We start from the raw sequence: 19,209 nt of genomic DNA, 5'->3' as shown, positions 1-19,209 counted from the left end.
CATACACAATGTAGTTGAGGAGCTTGAACAAGTCAGTGCAAAGTTACTGGAGAAAACACAAAGTAACTATAACCCTATTTTGACTGGCAAGTTGTGCATCACCAGTCTCCACCCCAACCATTCCATTCAAGTGAAAAAAAAAATTGTGACCAAACATGTAAATTTAATTTCTTATTTGAAATTGAAAACAGACAAATAAGTCAGTTTTTGCAAAATCCAAAAGAAGCTGCAGTTTGAGAATGGGATCATTATAAACCTTTCTCCCTAGAGTCAACCATCACTCTGTAGTCAAGGCTCATTACAAATTTTAACTATATTTGAGCATGCATCAGTGCTAATAAACAACAAAAGGGCTGAAGTGCTAACCCATGTTTAATGAAGGTATCAAGATAATATTATCCTTGACTGTACTCAACTGTTAATACAGGTAGAAATTAAAGGAGCTCAGTCACGGTATTTTGAGTTATTTTGGCCACGTACAAAATTACCTTTAAATGGTAAGAAACCTGAAAATAACAGTTTAATAAGATAGACAAACACCAAAGACAATGATAAACCATAAAGGAACAAGGATGGCTAAGGATGGAGCAGATTAACATGGATTACAAACAACGAATTTGAAAAATTGAGGCTAAATTTTTTAATATGTGCAAACCATGACTGAGCTCCTTTAAAATGTCGTGAACATTTGTGGCAGAACCAGAATTTGGCAAACATGTTCAGCAGTTTCACAGAGCACTGACCAAGCACTATACACAAGGGTGGTAAACACCTCTATGATCTGACTGAAATGGAAGCTTTCTGTGATCAGCATTCTGCTGGACTGTTTGGTCACTTGCAAAATACATGTATCTACAGTAGTTCAGAGACAAAATGTTTACTTTGCATTTTATCAGGGACATCTGGCATAACATCTTTTTGTGTTTGTGTGCCTGCTAGAAAAACTCTCCAATCCAGAGGGCAAATGGCTCAAATCTCAAAATGAAAGGAGCCAGTCACAGTTCACTGATGTGTACATGGTTCTTGGGTTCAGCCGCCACCCACAGCCATTACTTAACTATGAAAAGACCTTGGTCGACAGACAAGAAGACGGGAGTACAAAAACAAAATTTGTTTAATAAGGGAGGCAATAAACATGAGATCACATGTTGCTAATAATCATCAACTGGAATTAAATTAGTTAGTCTGAGCCAGCAATTTTTTGGTATTTCCACTCTGTGCCCAACTTAGAAAACAGAATAATTTGTTGTGGATCATAACAAAATTATTGTCCAATCAATGATCGTAGACAGAAGATGAGTCTACTTTGCATTAATACAAGGAGGTAATACCAATAAAAGTTATGATAGAAGTTTCAGTGTTACTGTATACTCCGAGAGCAGAAATGTACAGTGTTTCACCCAAAATTTGCAGAATACGGTAGAAAGTTCACGCTCTTCATCAAGGAAGACATTTTTTTGCATGCCAAGCACTATCTGGTCCACAAGTTCCATAGCAAGTACCACTTGGCATATGTGCACTGCAGTTGTGGATGTACAAAGTCACAACAAAATGGAAGTAGTTGATTTGGGAGATGATATCACTAAGAGTCACCACAATGTTCATGTGACCATGGAGGGTGGCACAGTCTGCCCTTGGCAAGGGGCTATTGACGTTCAGCATCTCCTTGGTGTTGTATCCGTTGAAAGAGGAAATTATCACTGCCAAAACTTCCTTAAACATCTCCCTCTGCAATTCAAAGAGTTCAACTGGTCAAATGCTGAAAAAAGTTTTAAGGAATGAAAGTAAGCTATGTTTGTAAAAAATGCAGTGTGCTTTAAGAATTTAGCAAGACATAGGACATGAAATGGTTTGTGCTGCTAAGGTATGGCACATAATTTTCAGAACCACCTTGAAGTTTTCACAGGGAAAAAGATTGAAATCCTTCACTCTAATTTTAGAAGGTAGCTAGTTTTGTAATTGTGTAGGAAAATCAAATTTTCAAAAGAGGAGGCTTTAGAAGCAATAAATTGCCTCAAAACTGTAACAGAATCATTCAACCTGTGGTAAATTGTTGAAATTAACTCAAGAAAAACTTCAAAAAAAATTGTCAAAATAATTATGGTTAATAATCTCCTGGTTTTTTCCGTTTTCGAATTCTTAAGTAATGAAGACATTGCATGGTCAGGTGCTATGGCCACTGGTATGGAATTTTATTGGAAGGTGGAAACATCACAAACATGTATTGTGAAGTGGACATAATATAATGAACTATTATTTTTGAAAGTTGTACAATGTAAGTTATTAATGACCTTCTTAACTGTATATATACAGAATTCTGCTTACCAATTTCTTATTCTTGACTTTTACTGTATGAGCTGAGGTGTATGCCAATGACAGCTCAGCTTGAAGAAAACAAAAACAGTGGAGATGAAGACGACGATGAACCAGAAGAAAGCTCAAATAGAGAGTCAGAGAATCGAGGGGATGACAAGTTCGATGATCGATTACAGGAAAAAGGTTGATGACATCAAAGCAAGCAAAATTTCCGGAGCGCTTCTGAATTTACATACCCTGGTCCTAGAGATTTTTCTTGATTTTTCTCCGCACGAGAGAGCTACGAGAGAGCCGCGAAGTGGTGAAAACACGAGTCGCGAAGCGGCGAGAAAGAAAAACGAGGTTTTTCTTTCTCGCCGCTTCGCGAAAAGAAAAATGAAGAAAAACCTCTGGGACCAGGGTAGAATTTAAAAGGAAACGAATCCACCAGAGATCCTTCCATTATATACAAATCCCAAACAGAAACCAATGCAAGGATGTAGCAGAATTTCGCGCCGAATTTGCTGTGCTCCTCTAAGCGCAGGCTAACATCGTCGTTGTCGGCAAACATCAACTGCAATCCATTGATTTTATGCTCATCCTCGACAACCCAGTCTTTCTTCATAAATAACCATTGATAAAAGTGCAAGTATACTGACAAACTGGCCAAGGAAAAAGCACCAACTTGTGGTGAAAAGAGCACAATCAAGCGCAGTTCACACAAACTACCGTTCAATGGCCACTCGATCGCGCTTCCAATCCCCGCAGTAAGTCAGCGGTCAACGTTCTGCGCACGCGTCCTTAAAAAAAGTCCCCAGCCAATCAGCGGTTTTTGAGACGTGTCGACCGACACACTTATGTACTCACCGTAAATCCTCGAATTAGCGCCCGGGGTGCTTATTTCAAATTTAGGAGAAGACGTGGGGCGCTTATTCGAGGGGGGCGCTTATTCGAGGGGAGGGGGACGCTTATTTAATTTTTCCCAAATCGTGGCCTGACATGATCATTTTTTTTATGCATCATCTGCGCGTAAACACCAACATTAGCTGTTTATTTACATAAGAAGCTGATCCTAAAGTTTAAATCGCGGCGCCGTTAGTACTTAACGTGTTCAACGTGTTCACTAAACGTGTTCACAAACTGAAACAATGTTCAAATCTAATACTACATGACGAAAACTATACATCCTTTGTTGTCTCATTACTCGTCCACAAAATTGGGGGAGGGGAGGGGATGCTTATTCGAGGGGGGGGGGCGCCTATTTTAAATTTCGGCCGCTAGGAGGGACGCTTATTCGAGGTGGGGGGGGGCGCCAATTTGAGGATTTACAGTATGTATTATGTATCCCCTCTCGATTTTGCGTTCACGTAGTGTAACGCAATGCTTTGTACCCAGTCGCTATTTACGTGTTTTTTGGGGAGAGAAGATCGGATCACATGATCGGACACTAGGAGTTTCAATGTGAAAGTGGATGCTGGCGTCAGAGCTTGAAGGAAATACTGATAATACGATTTGAAATAAACGGTATAATAGAGGTTGGTGTAACTTTTTAAAAGAGAATTACGATTTTTGCAACTAGTTTCGTTTTAAAGGGCTTTTGTGAAACAACAACGGAGTCCCCAAAAGTTTTTCTTGAGTTAAGAAAAGAACGTAACAAATGTCAGAACTTGGTTTAAGAGACCCAGGAAAACCTTTAGTAGATGTATTTCCACAAGTGTTCTTTTTAAGAATTAGCCTTTATGCTTAAACATTACCGGTAAAAGTGAAAATGAGACGTTTTAATTGCATGAATTTGTGAATTTACATATTAGAAACACAGTTCCAACATTGCTTCACATGCCTGATTGAACGACGATTCCATCGACTTTGACAATGCACGCGTGATTGACAAGGGAAATTTCCGTGTTAGAAAAACTTTGGATTCCTGGCACACAGCAATTACGAACCATGCTGACAATAATGCGAAACAATTACCAAGACAATATTCAATTTTATTTTCAACTTCACATTAGCATTTTTACTCGGACACAAGCATTTTTATTGTTTTTATTATAATTTTCTTTTTTTTCTTCACACTTTTCTTAGTATATATTTTAACGTTCGCGCTTTCTATCTATTACTCTTTAAAGACTACAGACTGGTAGTCGAAAGCTCGTTTTAAACAAATTTTTAACCATAGATCGTTTTTCTATTTTTCCAAAGGAAGCATTTTTGCCTAACACTTCACTGCTGCTGAATGCACTGGAAAAAAAAATCATCTCCATGAAGTAGGACTTAATCGATATCTTGGCACCTCCATTCGCGAATATGAATCGGCAAAAATTACTCACGTAATAGAGCAGGCAAACACATAAAAATCTCTTGTCTTCCTCGAGAGTCATCACTAAACCGTTCATGACCTTGATGAATACTTCCACAAACAATTAATCGCCTCGTTTATCGTGTCCTTGATTTCTAGCAGAGCGGGACGGCTGTACACAGCTATTACTCGAAATCGATCGATATTTCCACGTGCATTCACAAGCACCCCGGAATGCCCGGATATAAAAAACGCAATTGACTGCGCATGTCTCCGATCTTACATCCGACAAACTTTGGCTTTTTCTCGCTATTGTAAAGAATAGGCTGCTGTCTCGCTAGGGCTCGCCAGCAACTAGGGTGTATTGAGGCGCGCAAGGTTTCATGGGAAGGATCGAAGGAAAAATTAAACAATTTTTCAAAAGGAAACAACATTTTCATTTTACAAAACATGTTTCGACATTCCTATGTCGTCTTCAGTTGCAAATGTTCGACGGTTGTACGTTTGAATTTTCACTGTATACATGATTACGTTATAGAATTACGCCATAAAATTTACGTTAACAGTAAAACAATAGAGTTTATGTTCGCGTTCGCGCGCATAAATATGTTTGGACCCTACTCAGACTCATTTTAGCCCGAGCCACTAGGCGAGGGTTAAAATGAGCTCTCAGAAGGGCCCAAACATATTTATGACCAAGAACATAAACTCTATCACCATCATGATTATCACTTTGGAAAACATTGAGAAATTAAAAACTCAGAAAATGACAACAAAACAGTCTGAACAATCACGCGAGCGTTTACAAGTTGAATGACTTTTATTTTCCTTCAATGAAAAAACACAATACATCAAGCGAACCTGGCTAGAAATTACAAAATCTTGCCATTTTCGGAGTTTTCAAAAATTGTAGAAGACATGAAAGGAAAGTTCGATAAAGCTTATTTCTAAGTATTGAAATTAATTGTACAATATTGCTTAACTTTCAGCGGGCGAAAATACACTTTAGCCCGCCAAATTCTCCATGTTAGCCCGCGGCAAAATGCGCCAAAATGCCCGACAAAGTGATAATATATAGATTTAGCCAAGCCTAAAAGCGGAGCTCCTGGGCCGGGTTGTTCAAAGCCAGATTAAGATTAACCCAGGTTAAGCAAGAACTTTGTTTTTTAACATGCGTTTTATTGCCATTTTTATCACCGCAGTTTGCGTGTTATTTCTCATTAAGCAAGAACTTTGATTTGAATTTTGTAACTTTGCAGTGAGGTTTTCTGTATATTGTTTGGCCCTCTGTTTTGATCGAGTTTGGATAATCTCAAAATACACACACACACACAAAAACAAGCAATAGACTGCAAGGCTGATACTACGTGAAAAACGTTTCGAGACACCAACATGACAAGAACCGATTAAGTAGGATTGCAACAGTGGACAGCTGTTTCGCCCTTCTTGGGGCTCGTCAGCACTGTGTAGCGCACAGGCGGCCCAAGCTCTCAATGTTATCCTTTTCTTTTTCCTTTTTATGCGATCGTTCAGGCTAACGTGACATATGGCATGTACTATTACATAACGACTGAATTTGACCACGCGAAACATGACGCTCGCCTTGCAGCATATGGAGGTGTTGTGTTACAATGGTTTGAATTTATAAAGGTTTGTATGGGAATGCAACGGCTTTGCTTGAAAAGCTAATTATTCTTATGTTTTGTGAATAAAATCTACTTACCCTGTTGCTGTGTTGTATTCTTTGTTGTTTGCCAGCTCCTCGGGCCGATCTAACGCGATTTCGGCGAGTTATCGTTCTGTGGGTTTCCACTACTACTTCTCGGGGAGGAACGTAGACCGGACTCGAGAAAGCGGCGGAAATCGAGCTTACGAAAACAGCGCGTGAAAAAATAAAAAAAGCGCGGCGAGAGGAAGCGAAAGAACGCCTGTGGGCTGATTGGTCTATTTTCACAGATTTTGTCAACACTCGAGCATTACTGACGTAAATGAGACATGTGATATGGCGGCGGTCATAGACCTTTCAACGAGTGATAAACAACACGCTCTCCGATCGATGAATGGAAAAGCCGGTGGCATCTCCACGATCATAGTAGTTTGTTTAGTTCTCCAGGCCATAATCAAAGACCAAGTTGAACAGTTGAACAAACTCGGAGTTGCAAGAACGGCAATAGGTATCGACGAAAAAGCCGTAAAGAACCGGAAAGTGCGAGATTGTGTGTAAATACAGTTCGTGACATCTGTACATTTGCCGGTCTGTTTTCGGTATATCAACCTTTCGCTTTGCAGAGTTTGACACCTCTGTGATTTGCCAGTGTGTTTATACTTTGTTAAGGCTCATTTCTATTGCAAGATATGTTTTGAAGTCTTTAAGTATTGGCTTTCGAGGGACAAAGTTTGAAATATTCCGCGAACATGTTTCAAAATAAGGTTGGTAACTGAAAACCACAAGCCAGCGGTCTTGTTACGGGTGCCTGTAGGCGGTCTATAAGTAGGCGGAAGGATGCCCACGGGCGTTTTTTCGCTTCCTCTCACCGCATTTTTTTTTCGCGCGCTGATTTTCGCACTACGCTCCAACTAAGTGAACGCCTGGAAGAGGCTAGGGTTTCCTTTCTTTGCTATATAGGTATGGGGTTCCGCTAATAATAATTTTCTCCCACCCTTCCAATGACACCTCGCGCGCATTAATCTACCCTGTTATGCAATCTTCTCACCCCCCCAAAACACGTAAATAGTGACTGGGTACGAGTCTAATCCTAATCCAGTTTGTATCAAGAGTCCATTATTCCCTGTATTTTCTCTTTTTCGCTTAGTTTACATTTCCCCGATATTCCCTGTTCTTCCCTACATTCCCCTGTTTTTTTTTCTGTGCTTTCCTACGTTCTCACGTTTTTCCCTGTATTCCCTCGTATTCTTTTAGGGTCGCCCCAAAGGCCGGCCAAGGCGATTCAAAGTCGTATATAAGGCTCAAAATGCTCTTAAAAGTCGTGTTCGTGAACATGTAAAATGAATAATTGTCCTCGTCATGTCACAAAAGCACGTCATCCCGCATCCCGATGAAACAGGCCACGTTTGCAATGATTTTCACGGCGCAGAATCATAACTGCAAACGAAGAAACGATTGAGAAATCAAAACTGACTCGTAAGTACGTGCTTTGAGATGATGTCATTTATTTTCGTTCCTTTTGCATTCTGCGGGGAGGTCAAATCCATTCCCAAAAAATCTCAACCCAGTCCGCATTACGACTGCAATCACTTTCTTGTCGAATCGGCCTGTTCGTATGAATTGGCCAATCAGCGAGGGTCTTAGTTCAGCCTTGAATATTTGTGTTGTCCTAGCCTGCGAACAGGCTACGGCGGGGACCGAAAAAAATTTCGGCGAGCGCGAAACAGAAGAATTCGGAGAGCAAAGCGATCGGGGCTTCGTTCGGGCTCACCGCACCGGGAGCCTGTTGTCCTGGGGACAGAAAGACCATGGGAACGAGTCAGGACACTGACAAACACGTGACTTAGGGAAGAGCTGCGCATGTGCATTCCGTCGAGGAGGATTTTGCTCCACATGCAAAACACTGAATTTTGCTGCAGATTATAAGGGGAGGAAAATTAATCTCAAGCTACCCATCATCTGTTTTGTATCGGTTTACAAATTTTCTGCTATGTGAGATTCTTCCCGTGAAACGAGGTAGGGTTTAAAGTCTTCTTTGCGGGTAATTTTGGCTTGATATGGAAGCCATATGCAGTTTCAATGTTGCATGTACTTGCATTTCCTGTCAGTTTTGAAAACAGCAGGAAACTTTTGAAATCGTTTACATTTTTAGGTCAGGGTTATGGCGATTCATTAAGCTCTAAGCTTTAGTATGCTCCAATTTGTACGGTTAAAATTTGCTGGGTTTGTTGTTACAATATGTGATGAAATTATCCATGCTATACTAACACTTTATTTGTTCCAATCGATCATATCGACAGGCTGTAGATGACACATGTTGACCGTCTTGTTTTGAATTTTGCTTGTGTATGTGGAAGTTTTAAACTATATTCCATTAGGCACAATAAGACAAGTACTTCCTGAAATTTGAAAAGACTCAGTATTAACTGAGGGTGTTTGAGAGTTGTCATTCAAACCAACATGTAAACATAAGGTATTATCACTTGTATTCAACATCATGATAATGCTGTTACGTTTAGGTCTGCGGCTAACCTTAATTGTAACCTAAACTTAGGAAAGATAACTGTGTAACCCCACTCTTAAGGACGGTTCCAACTAAATACAAAGGCCTTTTTGCCAAATTAGGAGCATATAGAAAAAGTAGATTTTAGCAAGGGCTGTTAGAATCCACAAAGAAAACTTGGGTTAGCCACGCATTTTTCCAAGGTAATTAGCCTTGGATCTCAAATAAAATGCTGAAGTCAGCATTTTTCTGAAAAAGAAGGTAAAGATATTTTTTCACAGATTTTCTTAGAATTCTCCTTTACATAGAGAAAAGCAAACACATTTACAAACATTTATAGACATCTTTAAACTACATGGTAAATGGTAACGTAGCCTGCAAGCAGGCTTATGTTTGAGCACAAGTGCGAGTGGTGTAGCTGTGATTGCGGAATCTAGTGGCTTTGTCGTGAGACGAGAAAGTGAGTCTGCTCTGATATTTGCAAATTATTCATTTCCACCCCGGAAACTGCTGGAAAAAATAAGTGCATCAGTTTTCATTGGAAGCATGAACTTTGGCAGCTCAGATTTCTCTGGAAAATTTTCAGTCTTTTTCAAAACAACATGCAGGCGGTTTTTCAGTTCTGTTATTTCTGAATAGCGGTAATGGCATGGTACTGGAAATGATTGTTACCGTGAAATCCTAGGGCTTGATACTACGTGTTCTTACAATGTGCAATCACCTGCTGCCCCTCTATTGTACTTTCTCAGGGAAGCAGATACTTTAACATCTATGGCTGCTTGATCATTCAACTCTCTGCCCGACAGTGTCAGATTTTTGAACAATTAATTTTTCATTTGTAAAGGCTGCAAGAAAATTTTGGTTTCAGAAAGTGAAAGTACCGTGCCTATTTATTTTACTGTACTTCTGTTGCCGGTGATCATTGTTGTTGCTTTTTTGTTCCATCTATTCATTTACATTGTGAATAAACCTATTGCAGTATTGTTTTGTATTAATAGCTCTAAATTTGGCGACAGAATAACATGCTATTGTGTGACTGTTTGCTAATTTAGTGAGTTGTTGTTTATCAGTGAAATTAACTTTTGCATTTCAAATAAGACCAAATTGTTCCATTTCCCCTTTTTTGTCGGATATTAAATTGTTTCCATTTATCCCTAGCAGTGAAAAACTAACATGTGTTTTCAATAAGACAAGGGTATCATGCTACATGCCTTTGTGAGGAAAACAAGTATCAAGTTATAGCTGTTTGTGTGAAAAGTGAAATTGTCACGTTTGCTTCTTCAATGTATTGTTTAATTTTTTAAATCAAAATTCAAAGCATTTTGACAAATGTCAGTCATGAGTTATCTTTGGACCTTGACTAAAACCATACTGACATGAAACACACACACTGCTACTGTCTGTTCATATTCTTCAAGGAGGAAAGTCCTAGCTGACTTCCAGGGTCAATACTGTGAATGGCAGGGGCCAGGACCTCTGTGACTTGTCTGTGTCACAGTTGTATATTGCTCTCTGCACTCTCTGAGGTTGTCTCACTAGTTTATATTTAATATTCTTTCAAGATTTACCTGATTATTAATTACATCTATAGTGAATTGATAATACCTTTCTTATGGTTGCAGGACATCCACATACTTGCACTTTAACAAAGGATATAGTGGTGATATTTTTTTACTGTGGCTAAGAAAAGTGATATTTTCTTATATACTACATTAATGTTTGGACACATCAATGGTTGTTACATGACACTTGACATTCCATTGTACCAAAATGACAATATCTGTACGTGGAGGGACCAGTGGAGATGTGGTGGCCCCAAACAGTACTACATCCATACAGCAAGGTAGCCAGTCAAATGAAGCAAGTCAACAACAACCTGACAATGAGAACTCTGCTGTGCAGAGTGATGATAGTGCAAGTCTTTTGCTGCCTAATGGTGAAGTTGCATTTCCCCTTTCTGAACTGTCTAAATTGGATGAAATGATCAACAGACCACGCTGGGTGGTGCCTGTTCTTCCCAAAGGAGAACTGGAGGTACTTTTGGAAGCATCCATCAGACTTTGCCGAGCAGGTAAGAGGAATTAATTCACTTAACATTCAGGCTTTTAGCCAGGATTTGAAAAGTGGGCGTCCAAAATGTGCTATAGGGCCTGCTCAAATGAACAATTTATAAGGCAACATATGAAAAATAAAACTATTTTCTTACACAATACCTTGAGAGTGCTACTTTTGTCAAATTTTTCTTTTTAAGCAAAACAAAAAGGTCGCTATAAAATCTAACAGTTCCAAAAAAATGGATGTAAAATCTTAAAATGATCGTAGGGTATTTAGAGAAGGAAGGTTTTTTGAGAAGAAGACAAAAGCGCAATTTCTTGAAGACAAGAAGAAAACTTTGACCAACAGTGGCAAGGGATCATGCATACTCGTACCTGTCCTCTTACCCCGCTTATTTCTCTTGGTTTTTCCCATTTCTCATGAGCGGCGAAGACCTCTCTATAAACACACGCTGAAGCTAACAAGGAAAACTTGACTGTTACACAATAATTGCCATGAAATTCCCGTGAAAACCATTTCACTGACTGTGAATGCTAGGGATGTCATGATTTCATTGGCTGGTAGCATACATGTATTCTGTTGACATACATCCGAGTAAAGGTGTGACATGTTTACAACTCTTCAAATGGCGATAACTTGCAATAAGTTTTCATGAGGATACCATCTCTTTAAATGAATTAATAAGGTATGTAGAATTGGCAGATTTTCATGAAATTTGGCCAGAACATTCCTTAAGCGTGGAGGAACAAAGGAGTGTCAAGGATACAGCTGTTTCGAGAAAGGTCCAACAAAACCATACGCGACAATGGCTAAAGGTATTTTGGGTAATGGGGGTTCATGGTCCTTGATTGAGGCTTTAGGTGTTCAGCGACCTAGAGGGAAACAGCACTAACAAATGTATTTATGCCTTCTCTTTTCTTGTTGGTAAACACTGTGAACCTCAGTCAATCAATGCCAAGCTCTTTCTACCCATAATACCAATCGGATGTTGAATACACTTTTACGCTTTTGTGGGACAACCTTTGTCAAAACAACTGTATTTCCCTTGCGATGGCCGTGAACAAGAGGGTCGGCAAATTATTTGATGCTTTAAGGATGGTGCCCAATAAATACAAAGGTTTTTGTGCCAGGTTTGGACCATGCAAAAAAAGTAGATCTTTGCAGGGGCTATTAGAATCCACAAAGAAAAATGGGGGTAGCCATGCATTTTTTCGAGAATCTCAGTAAAAATGCTGACATCAGCATTTTTCTAAAAAAAAAGAAGGAAAGGATATTTCTTGACAGATTTTCTTAGAATTCGCCGTTACATACAGAAAAGTAAACACATTTATAAAGATCTTAAAACTTCAAGGTAAATAGTAACATAAAAACCCTTTTTGGTATGTTGTTAATAACAAAATTGTTGCAACAGCGCTTTTGGCATCTCTGTTACAGCCTCCCTCTGCTTTAGCTTAAATACAGTCTAAATACCTTTTTCTCACAACCAGAAATTAATCACGTGTTGAATAGGCTTGCCACTTCCATTTCAGAATATAAAATGTTGAGGTAACCACACGTTTTTTAAAGTTATTGATCTTTTTTGAAAAGTTTACAGTTCCTGTTACATTTTTTCCTGTCACCTCCCCAGTAAGTAAAACATTTGCATATCTCGCACTTGCTTTACGTGCGAACTACGCCATCTGCAGGTACATGTTTACAGTTGGATTTCAGTATAATTTTCGACAGATAACAGCTTGTATTTCAGCTGGAAGACGTTAACAGTTAGTGGTTAGCGATATGCTGCTATTCTAGTCTTACTGGTTTAAGTACAGGTTCATTAAACTTGATTTGGTCACAGTAGGAAAATTTTGCTTTCACTTTAGTTGTGTACTTGGTAGCAAAGTTGATTGCGTCAATGTCAACCCAGTGTGCGCGTGGCACTTAAACCATGCCTTGCATTATGTGCAAAACATGTGCGCACTAACAAAAGTAGGCACCATCCTTAACTTTATGGATCCAATACAGGTCTTTACGAGTCCTGACCAATGAGAATACAGGAAAACCATGACACGTTTTTGTGGATTTATGCAATATATTGTATAAGCCCATCACTCAATCGCTCTCTCAATCTTGTAATGCCCAGATTTTTTTTTGCAATTTTTTTTTGTATTTTGGGTTTGCGGCAGTCTAAACTGATGCTGAAATGGGGCATTTTCAGAAGCTCCAGTTGAAAAAGTGAAAGCATTATTGAAAAGATTAACCCAGGAAATCAAAAGATCTTATTTCCTCTGCATATTGGCAGTGTAAAATTTAAATGAAAGCTAAATGTGAATTGTTGATGAATTTATTTGAATTTATGCTTCGCGACAGAGCTCACCACCTCTGAATTTATATGCAATTCAAGGCTCAAAAAAGCACTCTGTTACATGACTCTACCCAACGAAACTATACTCAGGGGAGAACACTCAATTCAACTACACATCAGGCCAAAAAAAAAAACCAAAAATAATAAAAATTGGGGTAAATAAAACACTGAATTCTGAGAATTGTTTTGAAACTGGTCGCTTGAGTAATATGAGCAAACCTTTAACCTTTCATGTCATTTGGAAATTAACACTCGACAGCTCTTAATTTGACTTTCATTTGTTACTTTTGTTTGCTTTGCTGATATATTCTCAAGTAGAAGAAGTTAGCCTTTTGAATTTGGAAGCATCTACCCGCAATATAACAAGCACAACTGGATTATTTTTGAAATTTGACCTACTTTGCATTTAGACAGTAACAGTAAGCTCAAGTTCATGACAGTGAAATGAGAGGGAAACATGACTTATTCTCCTTGCATTTTACGATGGATTCTGCTCAAAATTCAAGCAATAAGTGCAAAAATTTTGTGCTAATATCAATTCATAGCATGGTAACCAGGGTTTTTCAAGTAGAAGGGCATCTGTTATAAAGTAGGCAGGTAATTGAATTAGCAGAATTCTGAATGCCCAAGCACCTAGGGGGATCCAGGGCCATGCTCCCCTGGAAAATTTTGAAATATTGAACTCCCAGGAATGCATTTTCCTTGATTCTGGGAGGGAAATTCTCATTTTGTCATTAGTCCTCATTCACACAAAATTCTACTAGAATTAAACAGTGCTAGAAATTACAGAATCTCTCGCTAAAAGTAATGTGTTACGCATTCCATTTTGGTTTTATTCTCTGACGCTTTTAGTTTTAGCAAAACCCGTAAGTTCTGAATTTATGTTTTTCTATTCAGCAGATAACTGATAGAAAAGTGATTTTTAACATTTAGCTTTTTATAGGCTAATTAATTGTGTCATGTGTAAATTTCACGTTCAGGTTCGATGCGCTGTAATCAGATGACAAATGTAAACTTATGTAAAATAGTGCTTATGTAAGTTACTGTTACTGATATGCTGGCATGCAAAACTTGAAATGTATTAAATTACTAAAAACTAACCTTGTGACCTTTTGGACACAACTGAAAAAAAAATTATCCAGGATGCCTTGAGATAGATCTGTGTTTGATTGCCATTGCGAATTTGACTGTTTTAATGCACCTTACAAACATGTGGTATGTCACGTGCAAGAGTTATGTAACAGCAAAGGCACCTCACAGCAGAAAGGCCCGATGAACTGCCAAAAACACTTAATCTCGCAAAAAAAAAAAACAATGCGTGGTAATTGACAAAAAAGGGTTTTTAAAGGTAATAATCAACTTGCAAAGAATATTTAATTTTTATTAGAGGCTGACTTGAGTATATATTTTTTTAATTTTGTGCTTGACATGCTTGTAATCCTTTCAAAGTAGACTGGTGCCGCTACCCGGGTCCTGGCTTCTAATAACAACCCTGGGTAACATTTTGAATACATCTCCCTTTAATTTATTTCTCTGAGTGACCCAGCCATTAAATTCTCAAGCATTCTGCAGAAAGTTGATGCCAAACCCTGTAATAATGCTTAAAGTGTGCGAAATTGGAATTTGAACTGAAGAGAAACGTCAATTTTAATTAAAATATAAATACATGTATCTCCAAATTCAGTTTTCTCTCATTGGGCCAGTTTGAGAGTTAAAGTCTCAATAAGTTCGTCTTAACTTATTCAAATATTCCAATGTCATGAAGTCTTTTTGGTAACTTTATTTTTGCCATTATTGCTTGGATGTTCAGCAGAAATCATGTTTATACATAACTTCCTTTATTTTAATTAGCTGTTTGTTAGCCCTGCTTTTCTCTTCAAACAGTCAGAGCCACATTTGGCTTTTCGGACAGTTGGTTGCAGGGTTATGTGATAAGTAAAGAGAACGCTGCTCATACAGTGTAATAGTAAGCTCAGTGTTTCTTAGCTGAATTAAATAGTGTGCCAATCAATTTAACAGGATTGGATACTAAGAGTGAAGAGTGTCAGAGGTTCTTCAGGGATGGATTAACCACTTCATTTCATAAAATTCTCAATGACGAGGCAGTCAATGGATGGAAGTATGACATTCATGTGAGTTTAACTTTTTCGTGTTTCTTTTCAGGTATGTAGCTAAGGGAACACTAGGCTGGCTCATTAACAAGCTCTTGTCTTGGCTGCTGTAAAGTTTACCCAAGTCTTTGTTTTTGTGTTAAATTTTGGCCACTTTTAAGTTCTCTTTCAACCAGCAGCTGATCCTTAGTGATTTCCTTGTATCTTTCAAAAGTGTTGTGTTTAACACAAGAAAATAAAATTCTCATCTTCGAGCCACCATGTAATTTTTGTGTCGGCTTATATGAAGTATAACCCACACTAAGCTGTCATAAAATCTTGTAACTTTGTCCATGGTATTATTAAGACTGACAGGTGACTGTCGAAAAAGGCAATGCATTATTGTCCATCTCGTGGTCTGGGTACTAGCAATGTCGGGTGAAGGCAGCCATATTGCTACAACTTGTTGGGTGTATCATGCTGTTGCTATTTTTTCTGTTTTGAATAATCTTTGGCCAGCTTTCTGTTGCAAGTTGGTTACAGTTTTCATGGTTAAAAATTTTCCAACTTGTGCCTTGTTTCTTCTTGTTATTTCATCCAGGTATTGCTGGGTGAGTTTCTTTGGCAATACTGAGGTTGTTTTGCACATGCAAGCTATTAACATATCCAGGCTCGGCTAGTATTTAGTGTACATTGCATGGGGTGTGCTCTGCACTGTACTGCACTGTACTGTACTGCACTACACTACACTGTACTGTACTGTGCTGCGCTGCGCTGCACTGCACTGCCCTGCAATGCAATGCAGTTATAATTACAGCATGTAATGTAAATATGCAATACAATACCAATAGAGTTAGTTTTTAACAGATCTAAATAATCAAAGCAGCATTGAGCTCCATAGGTAATGTCAAATGCAAATTTACTATAACAGTGGTGACATTTGCCTAGAGATGCTATAGCAGATGAAACACTAATAGACAGCTTGACCTGTCTCTGTAAAGAGATTGAAGAACTAAATATTGTAATGAAAGCTGTTGAACAATGCTCTTACATTTTGAATTAAATACAGTGCAAAACAATTCTGATACAAACAACAGTGAGCGACATCTGAACTGTGCCTTGTGAGCAGAAGAAAGTAGTAGCAATGGGAAGTGGAGTACTCCATTAGACCTTTAATGTTTGTCACACAATCATTTTCCAGAAAACATTATGGAAACCACTACCCACTGATCAACATATTCATGTAATCTTTCAACAATCTATTATAAGAAGCATCCAATATGTATCAACAATATTGCTTTCTTTTTACTGTGCTTACGGTATCATTTTGACAAAAGAACCTGCCTTGTCTATGCAAATTAATTATTGTTATTCAACATGTCTATATTTCTTAATTCATGGCAAAAATCATCAGAACCTCAGTGAAATTCAACATAATTGACAAGGTGTCTATTTGGAACTAATTGGTGAAATTTCAGTTACAGACGTTATTATGTAACAGACTTAGTAATTCCACGAAACCATCTTGAGACTTCATGCTCAAGTTAATTTGACATCTGTAAACAAAGTCTTCTGTCAATAGGACTTCTTGCTTAAAATTTATATTGACTTGTATGTTGATATCAGCAATCTAAACATCTACATGATCTAATTCATTATTTTTTATACTAACCTTTTCAGGGATTGCCTTCTGACTTGTAGCACTTTTACTCCCACATACTGACATTTAAAATAACTCTCTAGCTGAATGGAATAAATTTAAGCCCATGCACAAGTATGCATTGCGGACCTATTTTTCAAGTATGCGGTATTGATCTGAAAATCAGCTAATGCAAAATCACAGCAAATGGGTAAATACTTTCTGGCGGTACTGTGAGTCATCAATGTCTTCATTATGGAGGACATGAAAAATATGCCACTTAGATCCCAGACTGGTCAGCTCCCAATGAATTGTGCGGGTGGTGTATTATCTTAATAAATGTATAAATGTATGTTATAACTGGCCAGAAAACCATGATGCTAAGTATTAACCACATATTGAACTGATCTGACAGAAAGCAATTTTGAAGAATACAGAGAAACTTGTGGAATTGTGTGTGACAAAACTGCAGCAGGATTGGTTCCCACTTCTGGATCTTCTTTCTTTGGTCTTTAATCCCATGTCCAGGTTAGACACTATTGCTCTAATTAACAATTAGACCCGTAGCCGGCAAGGGCTACGGGTCAATAGCCCACGAGGCGAAGCCGAATGGGCTATTGACCTGTGGCCCTTGAGGGCGAAGGGTCTAATTGTTTTAGTATCACCCAACTAGTCGGACAGAAAAGATAATAATAAAGTTAGCAAATGCAAGTTGAAGAAATATTTATTTGGGAATAAAACGAAAGAAAGCGTCACGTTCGATGGCGCCAATTTCGCTACTCGATGACTATTACTAATAGTCCCCTAGTAGCGTAGCCAATCAAAATGCAGAATTTGCATTAGTCCACTAATTGGGATACTAAAGAAATTTAGCACCATCCTGTTTTGTTTCTTGTGAGTTTCTTTTCTCCCAATGTGAGGATGATGTCTTGAGAGAATCCATGAAGAGGCAATTTGCAGTTTCAGAAAATATTGGATTCCATACTCCCCCCACAGAAGGGATTGGAATTTCCTAGGGGTTGGGTGGTTCTCTAAGACCAAAACATTTAAAGAAATGTATCAAGCTTAATGGGAATTTCCAGAGGGATGGGGGTCTTGGAGAAAATCACTTCTCTGGGGAAAGTATGGAAAGTATGCATGATGTTGGAACAAATTGTGAGCGAATTGGTTTGTGAGAAACCAATATATTTTGTGTGACCTGATTGTCTCGGTTATTATTTAGATTGTAAGTGGAGTTTAACCCATTGACTCGCAGAGCTTTTTGCTAAAAACGCATTTTTTGGACATTCTGGAGATTTTCAGGCTGGATATGGGCTAAATTAGCTCCAATCTACTCAAAAAGGCATTTTCAACATGACAGCATGCCTTTCTTTCCACTAGCATCGTGTTTTATGACATTTTTGCTTTGGGCGTGTGCAGAAATCGCATTCATTTAGAGAAGAAAATTAATAAAATGTGGGTTGTACATCAAGCTCCCGAGACCTTAAAGTTGTTGAACAGGGAGGTGTGTAGGCCTGGAATTCCATTCATTGTTTGTGAGGGACCTCAACAGGCATCATTATGTTTGATTGGATGCCAACGCAAAATATGCACCAACGATACATTTACATAAAGATACTGCTGTAATGGCATCTGAATATCATTCGAGTGAATATCATTCGTGATGTTGAAGGAAAATAATGCAGGATTTGCCTTCACATGTTCAAATTTCCATAGTAATTAAGAAACAAAAATTGATTTATTCATTAGTTGTCAAATTGCAACTGAAGAGGTCAAAGATTTAGTTGCCTCACTTTAAGCCCTATTGAGACAGTTGTGTGACTGGAAACTATGAGCAAAAACTTCTGGGCAGATGTAAAAGTGTAAATCTCATTTGCTGGAAGTTGTAGGGATTCAAACAGGGAATTCCAGAGGTTGATGTAGAAATCATAAATGCAGAAGTGAGGAGGGGTTAATGATTCTGAAATTCAGAGGGCATGTAGGGTAGGGCATTTTGGAATTTCTAGGCTATGGGGTAATATGTAAGCTGTCTGTGGTTGGGTATGGATATTTTCTGGGTCACCAAATTTACATGTTGAAATCAAAACTGGATTTGCTAGATTCATCAAAGCTGTCATAAATGAAGTACCTACATGTAACTGGAAGAAAAGTTTAAAATCAACATCCTGACAGCTGATGCATAAATGTGCATAGTTCTGCACTTTGTTCTGGATTATTATTTTAGGCAGTCAGTTCTGTCTGAGCAATATTTCATTACATACATATTGTAAAAGCTAAACCTGGGATTTTTCACTTGTAAAACCTGCATTAAGTGATCA

General features: G+C 38.3%; 1 protein-coding gene and 1 long non-coding RNA gene across 3 annotated transcripts in view; one reads left to right on the top strand and one right to left on the bottom strand.

Moving 5' to 3' along the window:
• Positions 1 to 288: 288 nt before the first annotated feature.
• On the bottom strand, positions 289 to 3,127 carry LOC149109238 (uncharacterized). The gene is made up of 2 exons (XR_016208620.1): positions 2,326 to 3,127; positions 289 to 1,728 (listed from the first exon to the last, which is right to left on the bottom strand). It is a non-coding gene; the product is annotated as an uncharacterized LOC149109238 (long non-coding RNA).
• A 4,989-nt stretch (positions 3,128 to 8,116) lies between these two features.
• LOC110049637 (ubiquitin carboxyl-terminal hydrolase 9X-like) overlaps positions 8,117 to 19,209 on the top strand; it is a 195,556-nt gene continuing 184,463 nt past the window's right edge. For both annotated transcript variants that reach the window (XM_089293533.1, XM_089293532.1), the window contains exons 1-4: positions 8,117 to 8,276; positions 10,386 to 10,834; positions 15,182 to 15,294; positions 17,307 to 17,419. In XM_089293533.1, coding sequence (XP_089149659.1) covers positions 10,534 to 10,834; positions 15,182 to 15,294; positions 17,307 to 17,419 — 527 coding nt within the window. In that variant the 5' untranslated portion in view covers positions 8,117 to 8,276; positions 10,386 to 10,533. The remainder of the gene's footprint in view (positions 8,277 to 10,385; positions 10,835 to 15,181; positions 15,295 to 17,306; positions 17,420 to 19,209) is intronic.

Source organism: Orbicella faveolata, unplaced genomic scaffold, assembly GCF_042242905.1.
Source record: "Orbicella faveolata isolate gen_17 unplaced genomic scaffold, um_ofav_v1 contig_25, whole genome shotgun sequence".
In the NCBI taxonomy this organism is placed as follows: domain Eukaryota; kingdom Metazoa; phylum Cnidaria; class Anthozoa; order Scleractinia; family Merulinidae; genus Orbicella; species Orbicella faveolata.
The sequence above is the reverse complement of the archived record's forward strand: the minus strand, read 5'-3'. Positions and strand labels throughout refer to the sequence as shown.